This window comes from Mastigoproctus giganteus, chromosome 12, assembly GCF_048544385.1.
Source record: "Mastigoproctus giganteus isolate SK-2022 chromosome 12, ASM4854438v1, whole genome shotgun sequence".
Lineage (NCBI taxonomy): Eukaryota > Metazoa > Arthropoda > Arachnida > Uropygi > Thelyphonidae > Mastigoproctus > Mastigoproctus giganteus.
The window spans coordinates 63714890-63739386 of NC_143586.1; the positions used below are offsets into that span (position 1 = coordinate 63714890).

The 24497-nt window shown below is 33.2% G+C and overlaps 1 protein-coding gene across 3 annotated transcripts in view; it reads left to right on the forward strand.

Annotated features, from left to right (window-relative positions):
* Positions 1-19854, forward strand: part of LOC150077123 (synaptosomal-associated protein 25-like) — a 246895-nt gene extending 227041 nt beyond the window's left edge. For 2 of the 3 annotated variants that reach the window (XM_090386876.1, XM_090386875.1), the window contains exons 7-8: positions 6980-7124; positions 16152-19854. In XM_090386876.1, coding sequence (XP_090243002.1) covers positions 6980-7124; positions 16152-16217 — 211 coding nt within the window. In that variant the 3' untranslated portion in view covers positions 16218-19854. Of the gene's footprint in view, positions 1-6979; positions 7125-16062 lie in introns of all 3 variants that reach the window. The other variant, XM_090386877.1, reaches the window with a different exon arrangement.
* The last annotated feature ends 4643 nt before the right edge of the window (positions 19855-24497 follow it).

Below are 24497 nucleotides of genomic sequence, written 5' to 3' on the forward strand. Positions count from 1 at the left end.
TCAAAGAAACGCATCTTAGCCAACGTAATAAAGTGCCCTTTTTTGCCAGTTAACTTTTATTCGATCATGACAAACGGTTAGTGGAATATTCTTTTTAATGTTTCTTAATAATACTCAAAGACTGGACAAATTTCTTTCTGAAATTAGTTATGCAAATGTTCATGAACAGCCAAAAATTCCGACAGCTCACTTAGATTTCTAGAAAGAGCTCTCTGAATGACAACTGTGCTGCTTAGAGAAACCCATCCATTCTCTCAGATAAAAAAGCATCAAGAATCCGATTGCGGACTATAGCTCAACTCATCAGTAAAAAGTGCCATGGACCATTGCTTCTGGATCCAGTTGACATGCTGCTGGCACCACGTAAGCAGTTTCTTTTGTGTATATGGTTCAAGGGAATATAATTGGTCGTCGTGCTTAACGATCCCTCTCATGAAGCCTTCCATTAACAATATGCCTTAGTGCAAGTCCTATAGATGCAACAAGCTGTTGTGAGTTTTATAACGCTTAGCAATTAGTCAGATAACGGTTATTACCACTTCATCTAGCCAGCCCATAGATGATACAAGGACAATATCAGAGACAATCTTAGAGAGACAGTTTGGTTAAATAAATAATCTTTATTACTAGTAAGTGTCCATAACATTGGTACCACTGTATTACTAGTATATGCTCATCACGGCAGCTGGAGCTTTTTAAAAAAAATGTTCTTGTTTATATCCATAATTGATGCCGCCAAACTCTGACCAATTATAACTTTATAAACATAAATAAAATAAAATTACAAATAAGATAAATAAATAAAATCTGCTGTAAAGTGTAGTATTTTATTTATGTTTATGGTCAGAGTTGACGGCATCAATTATGGATAGATTTCCTGACCACAGAGGGCTTTTTGGTGTTCTTGTTTATACACTGGCATGACCACCAGGTCAGAGGAGTTTACAATAAATCATGAATACGATCGTTAATCGTATTTAGTAGGCATGGGTTTGAACCATGTTGCACTCAAAGAGCGTGTTCTACCGCACTATAACTCCTGACTGCACAGCTACGTCAGTTATTTTTCTGGTTACTTAATTTGTTTGTTGAAGCAGGCTGTGGGCGAATTTGTTTACTGGATCAAAGAGATTGTATTGCTTCATAGAAATGTTTGCGTTTTACGTGCATTTAAAAAAAACATTATTCGCGTCTTTGCGTTTGTCACTTAGCTTTATTTTGATCATCGATGTATATACGAGGGCTACTCCAAAAGTGACACGATTATAACACAACTAAAACTGTTAGTGAGAAAGCGATTCAGCTTCCTTTCGTAGTCATCTCTCGTTTCATCCCTCTTCCATATTGGGTGACAAATCTTAATACGAGATATTTGTTTTCTGACTGTAAGACATGCGTGTTCACAGTCCGATTATACAGTGGAAAATATTCGGATAACTCATGGAGGAAAACCCTATTTCCTCCGCCTGAGATCACTAAACCACAACCGCAGTTGAAGAGGACTTCAGATTTCTTCCAGTAGTAGATGGGTATTGAAATCAGACTTTTCCAAAGGAGTGACAAGTTGCAAAACCACTGTACTGCCACAAAAGGCTGTCTTTCTCACACACACATACACCAGGAATTCATTTTGATGGATATTCATGAGAACAGCCATGTTACTACCATTGACACAGCAACCTGATGGATAATGTCATTAACCTGAGGAATAATGTCACTAACTGGGGGATGTCATTAACTTAATGAGAGGCTGGAAGGATGCATCTATACAGTGCATATATAGTAACAAGGCTGTAGAATGAGTAAAAGAAATTGTTGGACAGTCCTTTTTGAAGTGATCCTGACAATACATTGTATGCACTACATTCTCAAAAATATTTTAGTATCAGTACAGTTCGAGAAAATGATTACTCATTCAGGAGATTAAAAACGCGTGAGCATGTTTGTCATAAACGATAGCCATAATTCATATGAGACTACTTATGACAAATTTATGTAGCAGTAAGCTGAATTTGCCCTTCATTCCTCTTTAAAGTAATTGTCAGCAGACTGTGATGTCCAACAGAGAAGTGTTGGTCTTTCTTGGACCGGTTTTTCGCATCATTCAAAAAATGTTCCTCGAAATTTGATACCGAACAAAGTATCGGCCAGGATAACTCTGCAAGTTTTTCTTTCTTCTTCGCCTTTCTCCTTAAACAAGATGTCTGCAAATTTTGGCCCTCGTGGGTAGCACAGTTTGTATAATCACTATCCTCCCCACACCGGGTAGAAAAGAACTGAGTTAGAATCCCGTCAAGGACGCGAATGATTTTTATGGGTCTTTTCACAATTTGGCTGAGTTAGTCGGCCCCAGGCGTAGGTAGCATGGTTTTTTCCCCCTTTCAGGAAACTCCGGGTTTTTGTCCAGAAAACAGCAAATCGACCACATAACACATACAATTTATAGAGATATTATATACGGCGCAATATGGCATAATTTGCTGATGCGCTTAAAACCCCGCAACAACCATAATAATAACAACAACAACTGCAAACTTGGCTTTATATCTTAGACATTATCTTGCTATTACGTGCAGGATGCACTTCACAACATTGTCACAAGTGTTCATGTGAAATTATTCAAAATATCGATGTGACTGTGTGGATTCTAAGCCCTTCGACTAAAACATGATCCGCAAACTACAACCTCGAATGAAGAGGACTTCACATATTCCTCCAGTCGTATATGGGTATTAAACTCAGACCGTTCCAAACGAGTGACAAGTCACGAAAGTCTAGATCACGGAGGCAGTCTTGTACTACAACATCCTCATTTATTCCTTCAGATATATCCGTTTGAACAATACACTCTGGGAAGGAGCCCCCCTTATTTTTAAACTTCAATGTATAATGCGATTCGCACCATATGAATTTCTTGTTTCGTTGAAAGATCCAAGAATGATGGACACAACCATAACACGATATGGAATAAGATATACATGCATTCCCACCGAATGTACATTACTCTTGTAGATTATACCTTCATTTGATAAAGCGAACATCCATTTCTTCCTGTGCTTCAAATCGTTACGAAAGCTGGTCAAAAATATTTGTAGAAAAGTAAATATTTGTCAAAAACACGAAAATCTACAAAAGAGAAGCAGTGACCAAGCATGCTCCCATGCAATATTGTATATAAGACAGTGACGAGTGAATTATTGAGGGCTTACACTTCGGTGGGTCCCAAAATGTGTGCCAACACTTTGTGGATATGTGGACGTATTTGTGTCTTATGTAGGGGGGGGGGGCCTAAACATTAGTTCAACTCCACCATGATTCTCTGTGATGATATAGAAAACTCTCTTGTTGTTGTTGATGATGATGATGATATGACTATAGCGGTGTGTGTGTGCGTGCGTGCGTGCGTGCGTGCGTGCATGTGTTGTTTAGTTGTTTAGTAGCGATCACCAGGAAGGCTGCTTTCCACTACCGTCCACACACCACGAGGAGGCTGGTCACAACTCTGCACGCGCTATTCTGGATGGATTATACCAGCACCCATAGGAAGAAGCGCAAGTTGTGTGCCTGCAACAGTCTCCTGTTATCACGTACGTTGGTCAAAACAACAAAAACCACAAAGAATTCCGCATCCACTGGAGATATAGCAATTCCAGTGGATGCCAGCAGTTCGCATACCAGGAAGCTCAAGTCTGGGTATGAGCAGGTAATTAATTGCTCTTATAGTAAACTGGATACCAGCGAATCTTGCCCCGAAGGAGCTAGTATTAAAAAAAAAAAGAAAAAAAAAAAAAAAAAAAAGACAAATCCTGTCGCCAAAAGGGACTATTATAAATAACAATTAATTTTAATTTTAAAAATAAATAAATAGTTTAATAATAATAATAAAATTAAAAAAGAGAGAAAATAATAAAAGTTAACACTGCCCTAAGAAAATAATAAAACTGAACTTTAAAACAGGAGGGTTCCAGGTCAGGTTGTAAAAGTACTCTTCAAAATAGTGAGCACATAAGTCAATTCAGTAATACATCGTCTCTTTAAACCTGTATAGAAAATCTTTGTAGGACTGAGAAGGTATTTTCATTAAAAATAAAAAATGACTCCAGTCTTCAGAGGCACCGCAGAACAGGTATCTGAGGTAGCTATATTGAATTTAAGAAGACGAGCCTTCAAAGAATCATGGACAGTTAATGTTTTTTCTCCCGGGAACTCGGGTTTTACGTCCAGTTTTACGTCCAAAAAATCGACCTCAGAACACACCCAATTTCGAGACAATATACACGGAGCAATATGGCCTTAGTCGCTAACGCTGCTAAAACCATACTACAACAACAACATGGACATTAAAATGTATGATATAAGAAGGCTTGGGTAAAGTCAAATCTGATTACTTTTTGAAACAGTGAATTTAATATCAGGTATAAAACATTTAGTCACTGATCCTTAAAATTGAAACTGCTCTACAAGTTCTCATATGTGAAGATTGGAAGAAAAACTGTATAATATAGAATTCTGAGAGTTACCTTTTTTAACCCCCAATTCTGCTGAGAAATTCTGAACAACGTGATCGTAAAAGTTTTAACTTTCTTGGAAAGGTTCTGGATGTGTGGTAATAATAACAAATTTTCATCGAAAATAATCCCAAGATGCTTATGAGTGGTAACAAGTGGCAAAGATGCTCCAATTAAACTTGACAACCAACCGGAGGTCTGTTATAATCTAGTTTTCCATGAAATATCATCATCTTGATTTTATATTCTGGAATCCTTAATTTATTTTTCAGAGTCCAATCCAGCAAGTTATTGAGTACCGAGCCAGCACATTATTCCAACTGGGACCTGGAGTTACCATGTACTAAGATGGGGAGATCGTCGGCGAAGGCGATCATTTGCACATCAGCCATGTCAGACGTAGAAACTACCAGTTATCGAGGACGAGGTTCCACACTAGAGGACCAAGAATTGAATCCTGAGGTACCCTCGAGAAATAGCCGACTGATGTTTGGTTTTTATGAAGACAGTACGTTCATCAAAATAACTCTTGAACAGACGGAGGAGATATCTAGAAGAACGAGCTGCTCTAAGATGCCCCAGGATATTCCCTACCAAATGTTTTCGAAGGCGCCTTCGAAATCAATAAACAAATTCCAGTGTATATGTGTGAACAGAACTATCACTTAGCTTTTTCAGTTCAAAAAGAGCATCTTCGCAACTGCAACCGGGCTCAAAACCATATTGAAGAAAGGACAGATTATTTTCCAAAAGAGGTTGATTATATGTATGCCATAAGTTTTTTCTAATAACTTGTCTAAATGGAATAATAAGGATTTATTAGAAAAACTCAACCTTGGTGTGCTACGATCCTCTTCAAATATTCCCCAAAATTAGTGAAAAGCTCCATTAATTTCAATTGAAATTATTCTTTAGGCGTACGGCCAATATAGTTTTTTTAATGCAAGTGTGACTCGATTGACAAAAGTTTAGGAACCACTGGGATAGAAAGTAAACGAATCACCTCCCTCTGTGCTATAAACTGCTTCTGTCTCTCATAGATTTAGGACGGGTCTACTGGGTAGTGCAGATGGAGATGATTTGTTTGTATTCTATTCCAGTGGTTCTCAAATGGTTTGTGGCTAGAGTTCACACTTGGATTTAAAAAAAAAAAAAGCTATATTCGCAGAGCGCCTGAAGAATGATTATCATTGAAATCAATGGAATTTTTCCGCTAGTCTTGCAACACACAAACTTGAAGAGGGTCGAAGAACACATCCAATCCGTCTAGGTTCGAATCCAGTATCCACAGGAAACTCGTGCAACAGCCGAATGGTTTCCTCCGGGATATTCCAGTTTTTACATTCAGAAAAACAGGATAAACCCACCATAGAATAAACTCGATTTATAGATAAAATCCACCAATGACTCATATCATTAGTCACTTTGACTAAAAAAACAACAAAGCTTCCAGCAAAACTCTTTTCTTTGCATATTACTCTAATATTTTTGAATGTTATGAATAAAAGTAATATTATGACCCTACTGACTGTCTTAGAGTATGGTTGATACCAATAGAATGAATTTAATATGATGCATATATTATTTGGAAGTATTTGGAAGAAGCGGTAAATTCCATTAGAATTACTTCACTCTAATGGAACAGCAACTCCCATGTAGTCGCCTTTAATTTCTTCTTGTAAAAAAGAGGTATAAAAAATACATTAGTAATGGCTGCACCGTACTCGCTCTTACTTCAAATTGATATATATTGCATAGAAATTCAATAATTCAATACATTACTTTTGCATTCGTCTCTTCCTTACTATAGTTGCAGACGTATTTTTCTGGGTTTAAAGTGCGAAATTCAACCTTTTCTCTTCTTTTTTTCTAAAAGACCCGAAATTAAGCATAATATTTTATCCACCGCCAATGAATAATGAATTCGCTACCAAAGAAAATCTTAAAGGTTATTTATAAAACTTTCAAATAATATTCTTCAAAGCGGTTGCTTTTTACTGCCTTTGGAACTATTCCAAAAAGAGCGCTACCTATCAGCCATTAATACTTTTAAGAATGACTTCAGTCAATATATGTTAATTTGCAAGAGGTTCGTTTTTTTTATTGGAAGAGAAGTTTTGCTAAAAACAAACTCGGGAATTGATTTATAACTTTAAATCTTTCACAACTTCTAATTAATTTTTTTCTCAGAAAGCATCCGAAAAGAAATGTCATGTTTTTTTAGAATCTAACGAATGGTTTTATAATAGCCACCTAGACATATTAGAATTAAAAGTCTCCAAAATTGGTATGAACTGTTTTTATCATAATATCACGGGAAATTTAATTTTTCTCGACTGGAGGGCATGTGGATACCGTAAAGTTGCCCACAGATTTGTTTTGTTCTTTTAAAATACTAATATTTTAACTGACCTACAATAAACTGATATATGCGCAGCACATGTCCTATCTACCAATTTTCCTTTTTTCAGAGTTACAAATGATGCAAGGGAAGAAGAAATGGAAGACAACATGCAGCAAGTAAATACCATGATCGGAAACCTTCGCAATATGGCTATTGACATGGGCAGTGAAATCGAGTCTCAAAATCGCCAGCTGGATAGGGTAAACCTGAAGGTCAGGATAACAACTAATATCATTTTTATCCACTTATGGTGTACATGTGCTTCTGTGAAGTGTATTGGTATTTTTTATTTTAATTTAATCTACTTGTTGATGTTTCCATACGTTACATTTGCATCCTTAAATCTTCTCATTTAATTTAAATAATCATCTGTGAAAATCACTATAATTCCAATTATATGCTAGCGAAATAAGAAATCATTGATTATAAATTAATTTCGGATTTCAGTTCCCTTATTTAAACTATAAATTACTTATTTTGAAAAATTAAGTCGTCCGATAATTTGAGTAAGATTTATTGTATTCATATCATATTGACAGAAAAACTAAAAATAACAGCGCTCCCTAGTTGTTTAGTACTTCAGGAAACAAAAATAAAACAGCTCGATTTGATCTGAGAATTATGAAAAGGAAGTAAAGGGTGAATATACCAGTGGGTTAGTAGCGCAGCATTGAATACAGAAGTGGGCCCATTAAATAACCTTTGCGTGCAGTGATAGTGATACCTTTATGTTCAGAAGAGAAGTTTAATCTTTGATTTTAATAAAAAATAAAATCATTTTCAATTTTAAGCAAAGCAAACTTCCTTTTAAGAAAAGAGAAATAATCGAAAATGAATAATACATGTAGCTTACCAATTGCTTTTATCCTGTTTCGTAGACCCTCGAATGATGTTCAATATTTCTTTACCCACATATACGCTTGGGAGAAAACAGAAAATTATTTTCTTTCAGTTTATCTCGGTAGATTTAAATGTAAATGTACAATAGAAGAAATATTATTCACTCTTATCCATCAGTTTATCGTTTAATAAATCTGGTGAATACGATCAAGTTAGTACCTTATGTTACTAACCTCTACTTCGAAACCAATGATTCAGAACTAAAGTTCATTAAAATATATACTGATGAATGAATTAGTTTGGAGCTCATTCTGTGGTCTGGAATTTCTTTTGATGTGTCGCATAAAGAATATTGTAATATCAATCATCATCAAGATGATCAAGCTGAAACAGTGGACCATGTGTTGCAGTTCATTGCTCGTGATCAGTTAGAACCAATTTGTATGGAACGTTTTGTGGAACGATGCGACTCACTTTTACTAAATGGACGCATTAATATGCAGAAAGTGTCGATTATGAATTACTAAAAATCCATTGGCCATCCAAAGACTTCCTCTGCATTCCTCGAAGGTCACTATTTACACGAAGGTTCGTTATTTCATGAAAGGTTTCTTGGGTTAAAAATGTAAGGGTTATGAATATCTACTTTAATATTTTAGCGTATCCTCAAAAGGATGAGGTTATCATAAAGATCGATAAGTAAAATGATCCAGACAGTCTGCTAGGACAGTTAATGAGATTCTGCCAGTGATATACAGGAATTGCCAGCAATGAAACGGTTGCCCCATTGCATAAACCATGAGATTTGTATAAACCGATGATTAGACCACATCTGGAATACTGCATACAGGCTAGCAAAACTCATTTTAAGAAAGGCATAGATCTGTTGTAAAGGATGCAGAGAACAGCAACGGAATTAGTTGGGGACACAAAAGGATATTACTGCGGCTCTGTGAATTGCAGTTTTCGAAGAATAAAAGGATTAAGCCTTAAATTCTTATTGCATCTTTACTCTTTCTCATACGATACGCAAGGGGTACATTAAGTTAAATTGAAAAAGAATGGATGAAGAATAGATGTTTGGAAATTTGTATTCAGCCAAAGACTGAATACAAAGATTATTGGAACAAACTTCCACTTAATGTTTTAAGTGGGTAGTTTGAATACATAAAAAGTAGGATTCAACAACTGATCAGATTGATTGCTTTTTATTGGTACATAGGCAACTTAGGCCATTAACGGTGAGTCATATCAATAAATTTCAGAAGGAATGGACAAATGCCCTTTAGAAACAGTGACGCGTGAATCTGAAAATGATGATGAAATAATGTTATTTTGATGTCCCAAAAATAATCTTGTTTTATTACGAAACTTGCCAGTTTATATTTCAATTCGTACAATTCCTTTTTTGTGAGCTCGAAGATATAGTGCATACGCCTATACAATTGTACAAATAAAGACAAAAAATCATTGCCGTTGTGCACAAGCATCACACTGAAGTTGTTGTTGTCTAAAACTGTTTTCGTTTGAAAGTACTTGTATTTTTATAGGAATAAAAGCTCCAAAGCCTCTTGTGCTTTGCGAGAAAAAACAAAGAACTTCAATAAAGAAAAGCAATTGAAACTAGAACCTCTTGTTCTGAACAACGTAAACTTTTTCAAAGGAATCGAAAACGTTAGTTTTATTTCTAGAATATGATACTGAACCCAATCATCAAGCTCTTGACATTTAATCGAACCTGTTTGGCCTTCTTGTGCAGATGCTCTGAGCTTTTCCACTAAGTAGGTTGACTCTGTACTGGATCATAACATGTCTCATCGCCTTTGATGACCTTTGTAAGAAAAGTCGCTTAAACCTGAATGTTTTCTTTTTTAGAAACGAGTAAAATAATACTAAAGCGAGCTAACTGCTCAGCGACATATACACTATCATCATCTTTCGGAAGAACTTCATACCATCATCAGCACTGTAATGGTACAACAATTTTGGGTAACACCTCTTAATCTTTGGGTAAGACAAAGAACAAAGACAATAGAACCTCGTAAGACAAAGAACATCATCTGTAATGTTTTTGTACTGTCTGATTTTCCAATTTATTAATAATTCGCGATTTTTCGCCATCTACGATTAAATTATTTAACTTCAGTAACTAAACATGACATAATATTAATACACCCAGTACTATAAGTACCATCTGAAATTTATTTCAAAAATTATTTCAAATTTTTAATATTTAATGTGTAAATATAATAAAATGGAATAGATCAGATTAAACTAATTTATTTTGTTTCTTTTTATGTCTTCAAACATGAAATTGCAGGGTAGACCACCAGTTATTCTACAAATTGATTTTATAATAAAATTATTGTAGCGGTAAGATTCAAACAGTACACAAGTGAATTACGATTTCGTATTTCTTTAGTGTAATTTGTTTGGCGAAACAACTTATGCGAGAATGATGTTATTTATGGAAAATGAATTGCTTGAGATGTGTACCATTTACCAGAGGCGACTCGAAGTATTTTTACTTGTTGTCAAAAAATCCAGTTTGTAACATATACAGATGAGTTGGCGATATTTAATTAAGGGTAATTCTAGAAAGATGACTGAAGCTTTAGTGATGTGTTATAAAAGTTTGGAGTGAAGTAATTAAGCTTCAGATAGCTTATAACAAGCCAAATTCTAAATTCGTAAAGGTAAATTAAGTTGTGCAAGGTTGCCAACTGCGATTAGGAATAATCATAGTTGGGAACCTTGGTAGTTGAACGTTTCATACACTACGATTGTAAGGTGTGAATTGGGAACGATTCCGCATGTTGAAGTACCTTGAGATAATTTTGGACAAACGAATCGTTCTTCAAAATTATCCCCAGATACCTGCAATTCTTTTTTTTTTTTCAATACGTGAAATATTCTTAGAAATTAGTGAAATTTTATTTGCTAATTTTCTGAAGAAAGGAATTTGGAGTTACGATAAGGTGGACACGTTCTCCAAGCAGTGCAGACAGGCAGGCAGCTATGGTGTCCTAGCCATGATTTAGCGAACATTTGATCTGCAAGAAAATGTTCGATAAATCATGATATGGTAGAGAAGTCATAATCCCACTGTATAAGGTAATTGTAAGACTGAACTCGGAACATTGTATTCGAGTATAGAAACGGCACCTAAAAAATGATATAGAACTTCTTAAAAGAGTGTAAAGACGGGAAACTACCTGCTTGGTGAGCTCAGCAAAAGGGCCTCCGAATGAGGAAAGTATCCCCTCTCAGGTACTTGGCAACCAAGTACCTGAGAGGGGATAGTAAAATGAATGAAGGGGAATTTTTTACAGTTATAAATGATATCAGAACCAGATGTCAAGAATTAAAATTACGGGGAAAGTGATTCAGACTGATTGATTGGTTGAAGGTTGTAGGATGAATTTAGGCACATCAGCAACAACCATATTGAGCTGTATATAACATTCTGTAAATTGCACGTGTTCTGTAGTCGATTTGCTATTTGCTGGACGAAAAACTCGAGTTTTCAGGAGTAAACACCATGCTACCATCGCCTGACACCGACTAACTCAGGGAAGTTGCGAAAAATACCCATAAAAATTCGTCGCTTCGTTGACGGGATTTGAACTCATGTATTTTCCACCCGGTATGGGGAGAATGGTGATTATACCCACTGTGCTGACCACGGCAGCTCGTTTAGTCTATATTGTAGGAAGGGTTGACAGCTTGGTAAGTTCAGAGGCCAATCTGAATACTTTTACCTATGCAAGGAGGAATATTTTTATTATTTAATTTTTATTAATAATTTATATTTTTGTTTTTATTTAGTCATTTATTTATTTTTATTTTTTTCTGGCTTGTGCACCAAAAGCATATGTCTTCCTTGCACCACATGGCTAATAATGATAATAATAATAGTAAACCAATGGAAAGAATTGTGCGAGTTAGTCCGGTTAGTCGGTTTTCATTTCAGTTGCAACATATGGGAGCTACTTTTTTGGTTCCGTAGTGTAGAAAATATACTAATATAAGAAGGACTTTGATTTATGCAATACGGAATGACGCCACTAGAGTAATGACAGGGAAACTTCCTGTTTATCTTGTAGTTTCAATACGGGCTTTCATATATTGAACTCAACTAAATATCACTAGAGGAGTTTTTAAAGTTATTTCATATCCGGTTACTGGAAGCAATTATTTCTGGGAGTACGTTACACTAGAAAAGTAAGATTGAAGGTTGAAATGGAAATGATTTGGCAAAATAAATAGTAGGAATGAGAGAAAGAGAAATTGAAAAAATTATTTTTGCCACAGTTATGTTTATCTTCGATCAAGGACTTGGCTTCGTGTCTCTATACAGGTTATCTAATAACAGGTTCAGCAAATGGCTTGCAGCGCGTAATTGCAAATTATATGGTTCATGTAAAAACTCCGGCCAACATCTTCTGAAAATTAAATCTTGACATGCCTATTAAGCAATCATAGACATGTGTATATGAAGTAATACTCCATCAAGGCAGGTATTACATCAAGGTATTTTCGATCTGGTAAGTTCCTTTGGTCCTATGTGGCCTTCCCAGAGTATAAACAGAAATCTTATTTAGTATTTATATCCTGAAAATCACAGTGAATTATAATTATAATAAATTCAATTCCAATAACAAGAAGTAGTCTTCTGAAATCTTTTACCCATACACGCTGTTAAAGTACTACAGGTTCCGGCACCTTTTGTGATTGAAATTATCAAAGAAACCATGGGGATCATATCCTCTGCCAATCTAAAAAAGAAAAATGATATCAGTTTCTAAATTAACGGATTGAAGATCAGTAAAGCTAAATAGTAGTATGCTTTCTTAAATTAACATGGGGTGATCCTTTGAGCAACACTTTGCCAAAACCAAAAGCCCTTAACAACCATTTGAGCGAATAGATAAGCGTTGGTAAGTTTTACTGACAAGCAGCTACTCGTATATTCAAATATACTTGGCCAATACCAGTGCATGACGTCATAATCTGGTCATCTGTCACAAAAATAAAAAGTATGTGAGCATCTTGTATCACGAGGTGACTTAACCGAGTCAGTGGTCATTCGTTGATCATATCCAAATCTATTCCCCAATAAAACCTAGAAACCAGTCCTCAGAATTATCTGCTCATTTGAGAGAAATCTTACTGTCTTCAAAAATCATCACCTGGTAAACGGGTGCACTCAACATTGAGTACCGAATGAATGGGTACCCAAAACTCCAATCAGGTTGGATGAGGCTTTCCACTTTGAATACCATTCAATTGTATAATTCTCTCAAAACAAACGCCCATAAATTTTATTGTGATAAGCAATATAAGAAGAAATATTACTAAGGGAGTTGTCACCTCTACTCTAAAATATAGAAAAATACAAATATAAACAAAAAATAAAATAAAAGAAAAATATAAAAGAAAAGTATAAACGAAACAAAAAAATAAAAATATAAACAACTGTTTCCAGTGACCAGATTCAAGACTAACGGCGATAATGTCCTCTTAGTACGCTCCAACTGCCAGGTATTTCACTTTGCGGTTCTCGCTTAACACGTTGTGCAGCTCTAATAGATATCAAGCTAATAGATATCATTTTTGATATCAAGCTCCAAATTTTAGTCCTTACCAGAAAATTCCAGGTATCCATGGTAATTGAAATTTCGATTAATAGACTTCAACCAAAATTAAAGATAAAAGATCTCCAATTAATATTGGACTCCAAATTGTAGCATGACTTGTGGTCCATCCCATGTAATATGTTTATCATTATAATTTCTGTTAATTATACAAATGATTATTTAAAAAATTTTTGTTTTTTTATGTTTGTCGCTTCAATTTTCATGTTAAAAATGATTTTATTCTGATAAATGCTTCACGGTTTGCTAAAAACAAAACTCTTTGAAATAAAGATCTAGAAATTACTAATTGAGCAATTGTAGTTTGCAAGGAATTTAATTGCAAATATTATATACCAACAAAAATAATTATAATAAATATTATCTACATTTGAAATTTTTAAATTCTCCTTTAATCAAATAGAAATAAAGTTAAAGTTAAGCATTTATCGAAATATTTGAAATATATATATTTATTTATTTATATTTATAAGTGTTTGTATATAGGTATATATTTGTTGCTTTATTGTTCTAATGTTGATGTGTGCATCTGGATAATGCTCTACTTCACTCTCACTTTTATTTGTACACCAACACATGCTTAAAAACGTGCCCATACTATGTTTTGCTGTTATATATGCAACAAAAACAGTTGCTGTTTCTGCCTTCTGTTTTTAATGTTTCCTTACTTGTCTTTGTGTTGTTTCTTATTACAGAAAAAAAAAAACGTGTCTGCCCTTTTCGGAATTTCGTTTTTAAAAAAAAAAAAACTAAGCTGATTTCCAATGAGAAACAAAACAAAAACATTAAAGCATCTGTTTTATTTTTTATCTATTTTTTGCGCTTTTTTTGTTTTTAATAAGCGATTAATATTGAAGCAGAATAACAAAGCAAAATATTTTAATATTAAATCCAAAGTTTAAATTAAATTTACTTTAAAACGTGCAGAAATTTGTATATATAATTTCGCTTTATTTTAATCGTTTCAATTATGATTAATGATATGTTTTTGTCACTGTTAACAAAATAAATTTCGAGGGATTGATCTTCTTTAGAACAACGATAGATTAATAGCAGCCTCGCCACGGGATGGTTGCGTATACTGAATGGCCACACTATTTGACTCACTCCCGTTTTTTTATTTCCAAACTGAGTCGCCATTTTATTATTAGATCGATAGACTGAAAATAGCAAGAGAAGTTCAAAGACGAGTACTCGTATCAGAACCCATGCAAACTGTATTTGAACCAAGTATAAAAATAATAATATCCTTATTATTTCAAAAATAAGTTAACAAGAGCTTTTGCTGTTCAGAGAAGAGCTACGTTTCATATTTCATTTAACAATCATTGAATATATTGGCTGACTCATTTTTCTTTTCTTTTTTTCAAATATCCAGTGATAGCCACATGCGAAAGAAAAGTTCAAATAATAGGAAAAATTTTCTGGTAACAGGAGCTGTAATGTGCTCTAACAGCTTTCTAATCACCAATGTATGCTATTTTGAACAATTTATTTTTTTACAAAATTGGTTCAAAAACAGATTCGTTATTCCATAACGAAATTAACTTAATACCTGCGTTATTTGCATTTCCCTGTTCCTCTATCTGTATATCATTAATCTTATTCTAGACTTATAAAGACTATTCGAGATTCAGCAAAAAAATTGCGGACCGATGGTTTGGAAACTGCCTTAATCTTTATGCTTTCCAAACTTGATTTTTTAATAAGGACCACTTATAAACTTTCGAAAATCATCCAGAGACTATAAAAAAATAAATGTTTTAAATTTCTAGATTTCTTTTCTATAAATGAAGAATGTATATGAAGCTTTATAAATTGAAAATAACTAAAAACGATCATTGTACGAAAACTCAGTTTCTAGATCAACTTCGTAGAACCAGGTAACGTTAAGGTAAGGTTCTGAAATTAACGTATACATATAATGGAGAAATTCACTTTGATAGTCGTTCATTTAATTATTAAACTAATGGAATGCAACTAAATTATTAAGTTAAATTATAAAATAAAATTAAGTATTTTTCAGAAGCTTTGTGGCGCCAGTAACACGATATAACTATCGATTTGTTAGTGTCACACTTCATATTAAGGAAAATTACAAGAATTCAAAGCTAAAATAATTCCTTATGTACAAATTATTGACAAATTCATCGTACTCGCTCTCCTTAAAAAAATTCTTGGGAGTCCAGATGCCGACCACAGTCCACCACCATTTGATAACCCCTCCCCCTGATCTAGCATGTTGTCCGTTGCGTATATTTCATCCACCTAAACTGAGCGATGCTATTTTACTCACTTAACGAATGATGGTAAACTTTGGGAGCAGTTATTCCCAATTAACATCTCATTAATATTTCGACAATATTTCAATAATTCTCGATTGAATTGTTTTCCAGTAAAATTCTAATAAATGCGCTGTCTCAGGTAGACGTGACTCGCTAAGAAACATTTTTTTTATCTCCTAAGTTAACAACGAAATTCATTTGAAAAGGTAGACTTTTGCGTAACTGTGTCTAATATGAAGACAAGCTTGTGTTCCTGCATCTGTCGGCCCTGTGTTTCTGCTTCAAGCCTTTTGTGCCGTTTGTTTGGTTGTCAGCTTCTTATCTTTAGTTTTTTGGCCATCCTATGTTTTGTTTCCCATTTTCTACAGGCACATTCAAACCAGATACGTATCCAGGATGCAAACAAAAGAACCATGAAGCTGCTAAAATGATACGATGCCTTCTATATCACTTGTAGGCGGAATCCAACAAGACCCGTATCACCGCCGCCAACCAGAGAGCTACAAAGTTACTCAAGGACTGAGAACCTCCGGAGAAACCATGTTCCTCCCGTACCGAGCGTTTGGGAGCGTGACGGTTTCCCAAAAAAAAGAGAACCATTCTTCCTTCATGTACCTGCATTTCTTCTCAGTTTTCAATATTCTGCTGCTTTTAGTGAGAATTTTCATCAATTTAACATGCATGTGTGCATGGGCTACAACATAGACATCAAGTATAAATCTTTCGGAACTCAATTTTACTTGAAAATATAATTTATTACTTCTTTGTACAATCATTTACTTGATTGTCCTATACTAAATTTGGATGCTATGTTGTAGTTCCACTAATATCTTCTTATTGATCTCACTTAATGCAGTTGTAAGTAGCTTAGATATGTTGACAGGCAGACTGACACAGAATGACAGTCTTCAAAATGAATAATTGTGGCACTTTTATGAACAGTAGAGGTTTCACTATGTTAAGAAAATATTTTCCCTGCATAAAAATAGCGTTATCTTCAATGTAGGTTAGAGACTTAACTTATGTACTTATTCGTAAATTTCTTTTAATAAATAGCACTTCCTAATTTTACACTAACTCCATTATACCATCTGAATGTGATGTTAATGGTCCATTTTTCGCACGTAGTTAATGAGTACTAGTTAAAATGTATTTTTAGAAATATTGATACATTTGTTTTAAGTGGTTTACCTTTGTAGAATAGAAAAAAATCCCATGTATAGTTGTTCTCTATGGGGAGTGTAAGTACCATTGGATAGTGATCAGAAATCCCATTAGAGTATTTTGTCTTATTTTCGCGATTAGATTACTTTTTATTGATCGTAATGAATTTTAAGTATTTTGTCAACAGTCCTTAGAACGTCCTTGGAAGCAGAAATTGGTTGTATCGAGCAAATAAAATTATGTTCTGACATTTCTAGTTCCTAGTCTTTAAAGGTAAAAAAATATATAATGCATCAAATAAAGACCCATTAAGCTCTTTTGGTGACACTGTTTCTCTTCCTCAAAATCTTTTATTAATATTTGGCTTGCTAAGTATGGAACAGTATAAATAATAAGATTCAGAAAAGCCTCGTAAAAACTGCGAAGAAAATTTGTAAAATACTGTACGTATTTTTATTAAGTTTTTTCTCTAATTTCAGAAAGCATATTTTTTGTTTTATTTTATATTCTAATTCCAGTTTCTGATTGAAATGGGAAAAACGTTTCGCTGTTGATTGTTTGGTTTCACTGTTGACTGTTTATAGATTATGTTTGCTCAGATTATTACTAATTAAAAATAGATTAAAATTAATTAAAGGAGGGCGCTGAAGTTTCTTATTTATAAGTACATAGCAATAGAAAAACGAAACATTTGACATGAAATATTATTATTATTAACAACGGAAATTAAAAAAATGAAAGAACCCACAGATTTATTTATCTTTAAGTCATTTCGTTTTTTTTATTTATAATATGCTACATAATTAATGTACAAAAATTTATGTTACTGGGAGTACGTCGAATTATTAATTTTAATTTTAAAAGTGGATTCATGTTTGAGCATATAAACTACGATTATTTCAAATAAGAACGTAATTCAAATTGTCCATTTTATCGATCTTCACTTCATTAAGGTTTATATAACCTGTTACAAAATGTTACAAAATCAGAAATGTTTGCGTAACCATAGTCTGAAATATATAAGAAATATAAACACCTTGCGAATTTTCTCTGAAATACATAAGATGAAAAACTATGGAAGATACCACATTTTACTTTCACTGATGCATACCGTATTCTTACAGAGTATTTTCTTTCCCATATTTTTCAGTTATTGCAGAGGAACTGCAAATTTGTATGAAATTAAGAAATTATATGTTTTATAATTTCATTTTATATTTAATTTTAAATAAGTTGAACAATTAAAATTCTCGAAAAGTTTACATTGAGCTGAGTTATCCTGGAAATAATTATTCTCTTTCAAATAACGTACATATATTGCAGGTACTGCTTATCGTGTAACTTCGATCCTAGCATTAATGATATGATATAATGTATGATTAGCAAATTATTTATTGTTGGTTTGTTTCCTAATGTTAGTCTGCAGTACTGTACTTAACTTGTAAATGGAGACACAGATATAAAAAGGAGACAAACAAAACAAAAATTTGACTTTGAAATATTGCTACTTAAGTATTTAATTTTATAAGAACTAAAATAATAATAAATAAATAATCATTTTATTGTGAAAATTCGGGCAAGGCGATCACGCCCTTATGATAAGGGCAGAAAGGATCAAAATTATATGAAAGTTTTGTACATTCAGAGTGGTATTAAAAGTTTCCTTCTGTAGTGCTATTTATGGTGTTCATTATCAGTAACATAGGGCTATTTATTCAAATATTAACAGTTAATAATGATATAGGGCAAGAGAGAGAGTGAAAGAAAGTAGAGTGTTCATATTAGCTCCAGATAGAATAGTTCTTTCTGGGATTTTTGATCACTCTGTGAATTCATTAACGAAATCTCTGGTTGTTGGCATGTTTATCTGGCTATGATATTTTAGAATACATCAATAAAACACTGTGATCATTCGTTGCATGTATGTAAAAAATGTGTAAACTCTAGACGTTGTTTCTTCAATGTTTGGTGTCTAAGGAAATTTCAACGTGTAGAAGTTATATATATTCAAGCGACAACGAAATACATACCAAAGTGATATGATACTACCGTATATGATTTAAAATCAACGAACAGTTGGCAGATGTATTCTGGATGCTTAAGTTTTCCTTTTGAGCTTAAAATGGGTCGAATATTAAAAAAAACAAAGCTTGAAAAACTACCTCAGTAAAAAACAAAGTATTATTATAGTGATAATAAAGAAATTTAGACGGCTTGAAAATATTACAGAATGCACTTTTTACATTGATGCTGATTACTCTGGAACAAAAACGCAGCTACTAGCATTGAAGATCGCTAAAATGCTTGCTGGAACGGACAGTTAACCTGCACAAATCAAAATAGCCTTTCTTTAAAAAAAAACTGTAAATACCTCATACCGCTCAGCTCATTTAAATATTAATTTCTAGTTTTAGGAAAATAAATTTCCCATTTTATGAGCTTTCTTGTAATAGTAATTAGACTTGAATTTCCCAAATCACAATTAATAATTAATTGTAGTGTATTTTTCAAACTATATATATATTAGTTCCATTATTCAAAATTAATAAACACAATAAGCATATGTATTCACCAGAATTATGCCAGAGACCATTTTTAAATCACCCATTACCTCTATCGCCTTACTTAAAACAAACGCACAGTAAGTTATATTTCAGTGATTCCCACTCCTCTGATATATATCTTTCTAGGGCTAGTAATAAGTTACACCATAAAAGAAGAATGTGTATTTATGTTAGGTTATTCACTTGAAAGAGGTAACATGCATCTATTAGAGGTGCTCCAGTGTAGGAACTATTCTTGTATCGTAAGTTATTAGAATAGGAAACTGTTACTGATTATTTGAATGGTATAAATTATGTTTGTTCTTAAAATTCATGTTTCAAAGAACACCGGTACTCGCATGAATAGATCATGTATTATAAGTGTATGTAATAGTTCGAGCTATCATAGATTAGGTAGTTATATGTGTTTCTAAAATGGTTTTATATCCTATCTAGAAAAAAAGAACTTTTGGAGTGAATGCTTCGAATGAATGAATGAATAGATTAAATAGTGGAATTTATATTTTAATTTTATTTTTATATATGTAATTAGTGGAATTTAACTTTGTAGTCAAAGTGAAATTTTTATTTAGATTCGTATAACTACAGAGCAAGTGAAAATTAATTGCTATGTATTATTAATTGCTTTAATGTTTCCTATCTGCAGTGTTTGTTTTTTTCGAAAGCAAGTAATTGTACTGTTTGTAACGTATACACCCTCAAAAATGAAAATATCAAAGAAATTTTAGAATGTGTGAGGGTAGGACTCATAAAAATTTATATGTTCTCAGGAGATCTAAATGTTCCCGAAAAATGACAAAATATTAGGTTTACAGGATTTTTTCAAAATAAAGATAGGATGGTATGTTAAAGATGTGATATCGGAAAGATGTCACAGCAACTGATCACTCATCACACAAAGTTTACAGCACCTGAAATGAAGAGTTTACACTGAACAGAAAAAATAATCCATGGGGTAAATTGGTGATGAACAAAATTCCATACTTTAAGCCAGAAACGGGAGAGTTCAGATTCATTGAAATCAGAATATTTTGATATTCGTAAAAATAACTGATCAGTGGCATATATTTGTGTTATAAATTCTATATTGCTTATAGTGATTATATGAAAATTCTGCAGAAATTTGGAATTTTTGCCTAATAATTTAAAAATTTCATATATCTTTACAAATTAGAATTTGAAATAATATTCATTCTAATTCCCCAATAATAATATTATTGAATTATAACATTCGATTGGTTAATCTCTTATTAATAATAATAATAATAATACTAATAAATAATATTGCTCTTATATTGTTTTTCTGTGTGAGGATTCCACCTCTTGACGGGTATTGCTACCAAGTACACAGGGTGGTTGTTGTTGTTATGTCTGGTGTTACTGTTGGTCGAGGAACTCTCTGACTGTCCTACAGGTGTTTAGGATTGCGACTTTATGGAGTTCCTTGTAGGTGTTCGCTGGAAGACCTATTGCTGCTAGGCTGTTATGTAGGGTCTTTGGCACCATACCTGTGGTTGACACGATGACCGGGATGGTAGTTACTTGTTGCATATGCCACATTTCTTTGATCTCCTGTCTTAGGTTCGTGTACTTCCTGATTTTTCCCCCATGGGTTTTCTGCAGGTTTCCAGTGTTGGGTACCGCTATGTCAATCAGATAGGTACCCTTTTCCTTCTTGTCCACAAGGGTTATGTCCTGTCTGTTGTGCGGGATTGTCCTATCCGTTATTATGGCGCGGTCCCAGTACAGCTTGTGGGTTGGGGTCTCTAGTACTGCTTGGGGTTCGTACTTGTAGTACGGTACACTTTCTTCGACCAACTGGTATTTCCTTGCTAGCTTCTGATGTATTATCCTGGCTACCTGGTCGTGTCTATGAGTGTACTCAGTCTGGGTGATCACCTTGCATCCCTCGGTGATGTGTTGGATCGTGTCTGAGGCCAGGTGGCATCGTCGACATGTGTCATCGAACACTCCAGGCTCCTTGGCGATGTATTTTCTATAGTTTCTGGTGTTGATTACCAGAAATTATTATTATTGTTGCTCTTATATTATTTCTCCCTGATTGGGGGATTCCACTCCGTGACGGGTACTGCTACCAAGTACACAGGGTGTACTTGGTAGTCTGGTGTTACTGTTGGTCGAGAAAATCTCTGACTATCCTACAAGTGTTAATAATAATAATAATAATTATTATTATTATCCAAGGATGTCAGAAAACTGTTTTTCGTAAGAGATCAACTAATCGAATGTTATAATTCTATAATATTATTATAAAATGCTTTTATTTAATACTTTTTGGGCAATTGGAATGAACATTCTTTCAAATTCTAATTTCTTCCTTTATTTATATGCAATCCTTATAAGCAATATAGGAGTATAACTAAATTGAAAACTTATCACTTACGGAAATCAAATTACTTGCAAATCCATTTTCACTTTCTAAGACGCGAACAGTTTCTTGTTTCACTTATAATCATTTGTTTTTCGTTCATCATTCATTTATTCCATAACGTCTCTCTTTTATGATTCCCCTCCTCCCCAACACATTTTAGGTGCGGAATAACTTTCTTCCAAGACTGTTTTCTCCTTCAGATACGCAAAAGTAAAATAAAAATTAATTTTGAATTTAGATATAACTAATTGATAATTTTTAAAACATTAAGTATTTCGATAAATTCATTATATTAATAAATACATCCATTTAAAAAAATATATGATTAATGATAAAGCTGCAATTAGTAAGGTAACTCCTAAATAATATTTTTAAGTTTTTAACGTGTTTAGAAGGCCCACTCTTGACACGTAAATTAATTATCCATATTTAAATCTCATAAATATCGCATAGCTTTTGGAAGCAATTGTTCTAATAGGAACACCTGATAATAAACAGTTGTTCCTATAAATAAGCTTGAAGCTAATAAGCCTGTATAGTGCTGTTATAAAATGCATATAAACTTCAATTATTTATTGCTTGTAAATATAATTTAATACTCATTTTAGGAAGCGTTCTCTTAGATAGGCTAATGTATTAAAATTATGCATTATCTTACATATATTAGATACGCTATGTTATTTGCAATGTAATTGGGATTTTATGCAGTTTTCAGCAAGTTGTAGATATTGGGATCTTGATAGTCTATATGGTTTATTTTCTACTCTATGGTTAGCACAGAACGTTATTTATTTATCCATTTTTCTTTCCCGTATCCAGTTATTCTGTCTCAGTCGGCCTGTGAAACTCCACTAAAAATACAGATGTACTTAAAAATGCATTTTCATGTTCTAGTCATCATACAGAATGATCAAAACACAAGATAAAAATGGCAGCGAGGAACGGTATAAAAATACTGCTTTGGAATGAGTTTTATAACTGAGAATATTTTAAATAATAAGATCTCCTCCTCATGCTACTATTGTTACTTCTACTACTGTGGTTCATGTTTTCATTAAGATGTCCTAAAGATCACAGATTACTTTTCAAAAGTCAGGTACATGAATATTCTATATCATGAAGTCATATCTGAAATCTTGCTGTAGTAGACTTAATCTCCATTATTTTGATACTGTGCTAAAAATTAACCATCTTTTTCTGACCGTGAACTGATAGAGAAAGTGATATGCAAAATTTTTTAATCTTTAAAGAAAATTCCACATATATTAAAGCAACTTAATTAGAGAGGTATTTGTCTTTTAATGTTGTGACCAAAGACTGTATTGCAAATTTTTCGTGATATTTCATGAATGCGAAAACCTAGGTCAAAACTGGCTTTAACTCAAATAAATGAGTCCTGATATTTATAAATGTCATATAATTTAATATAACTCAGCTATAACAGTGGATAGATAACAGTAATCGTTTTATGAGTGTATTGTCAAACTAATATTTCTACCCAAGCTTTTCATCAATTCGGCCTGTTGAATAGGATGGCATGTAAGATAATATCTGTAAATCTGTTTCACATTACTTTATGTGAAGAGTCTAACAGATCAATTTATAACACTGGTATACTTCGGACTGCAATTTCATAAATTAGTAATTTTCTAATATGGTTTAGGATATGCTAAAGCCTGCAATGATCTATATTCGATGCAGTATATTGATTACAAGCTGGGATAATAACAGATAAAAGGAATACGGATTTATAAGTGGATTATTTTACAAATATCTACTTTTTACAGCATGGCAAGTCCTTAAGAGTATCATGCTTACATTCTGTTTCAAAATTCCACTTTCATTTTAAAAAACCGCATCTAATTCCATTATATTTAATATTAAAGGGAAGTGTCTACATTTTTCTAATTCGTATACCATCAAATAATCTTTATAGTGTTGGCGAAAGGCTTGGGGGAAACAGCCTTATAATATTATACTCTACTAACAGCATTAAGTTAATATATTAATTTATATGAGCCGTTAAAAGACTATGAAAATATTGTTCTGGTTTACATCTCATCTATAGTAGCTGTTAACGATGTTTTATTTTAACCAGTAGCTTAAACGAATATAGAGTATATGAAATGTGTGTGGTATATGTATATCTTCAAAAATGTTTCTTTGACATTTGAATTGTGTAAAGCCTCCAGTTTGTTTAAATCTTATACAACGTGGTCTGAGTAAACATAATAACTGAAGGAGTTCTTTGACGTTCTAAATCAATCGCTCAAAAGAGATGTTTGAACTTAGCGAAAACAAGTATGTAAAATAACAGTAATTTTAAACTACTATTGATTAGTATCGACATTTCTTTCAAAACGTTCATTTGGAGATCTTATGTAATTTAAATGGTTTCACAACTCGTTTGGAAATATATTTAACCCAAAAATTTGAATTATAAAGATGCTTTCAGCATCGTTATTCTACTCAGCCATACTTATCAAGGTTTCTCTCTATATATATTAGAATAATCGATTTTCTTTATCTACTTTGAGACCTCTCCATTTATCTTTTTTCGTTGTTGTTGTTGTTTGGACTTAAAATGGCTTCCAATAAATGCAATAGGTACAAAGAACTCCTCAGTTGTAATGTTTTGGCATTTTTGGAGATGAAAATAAATCGAATATGTAATAAATGAATG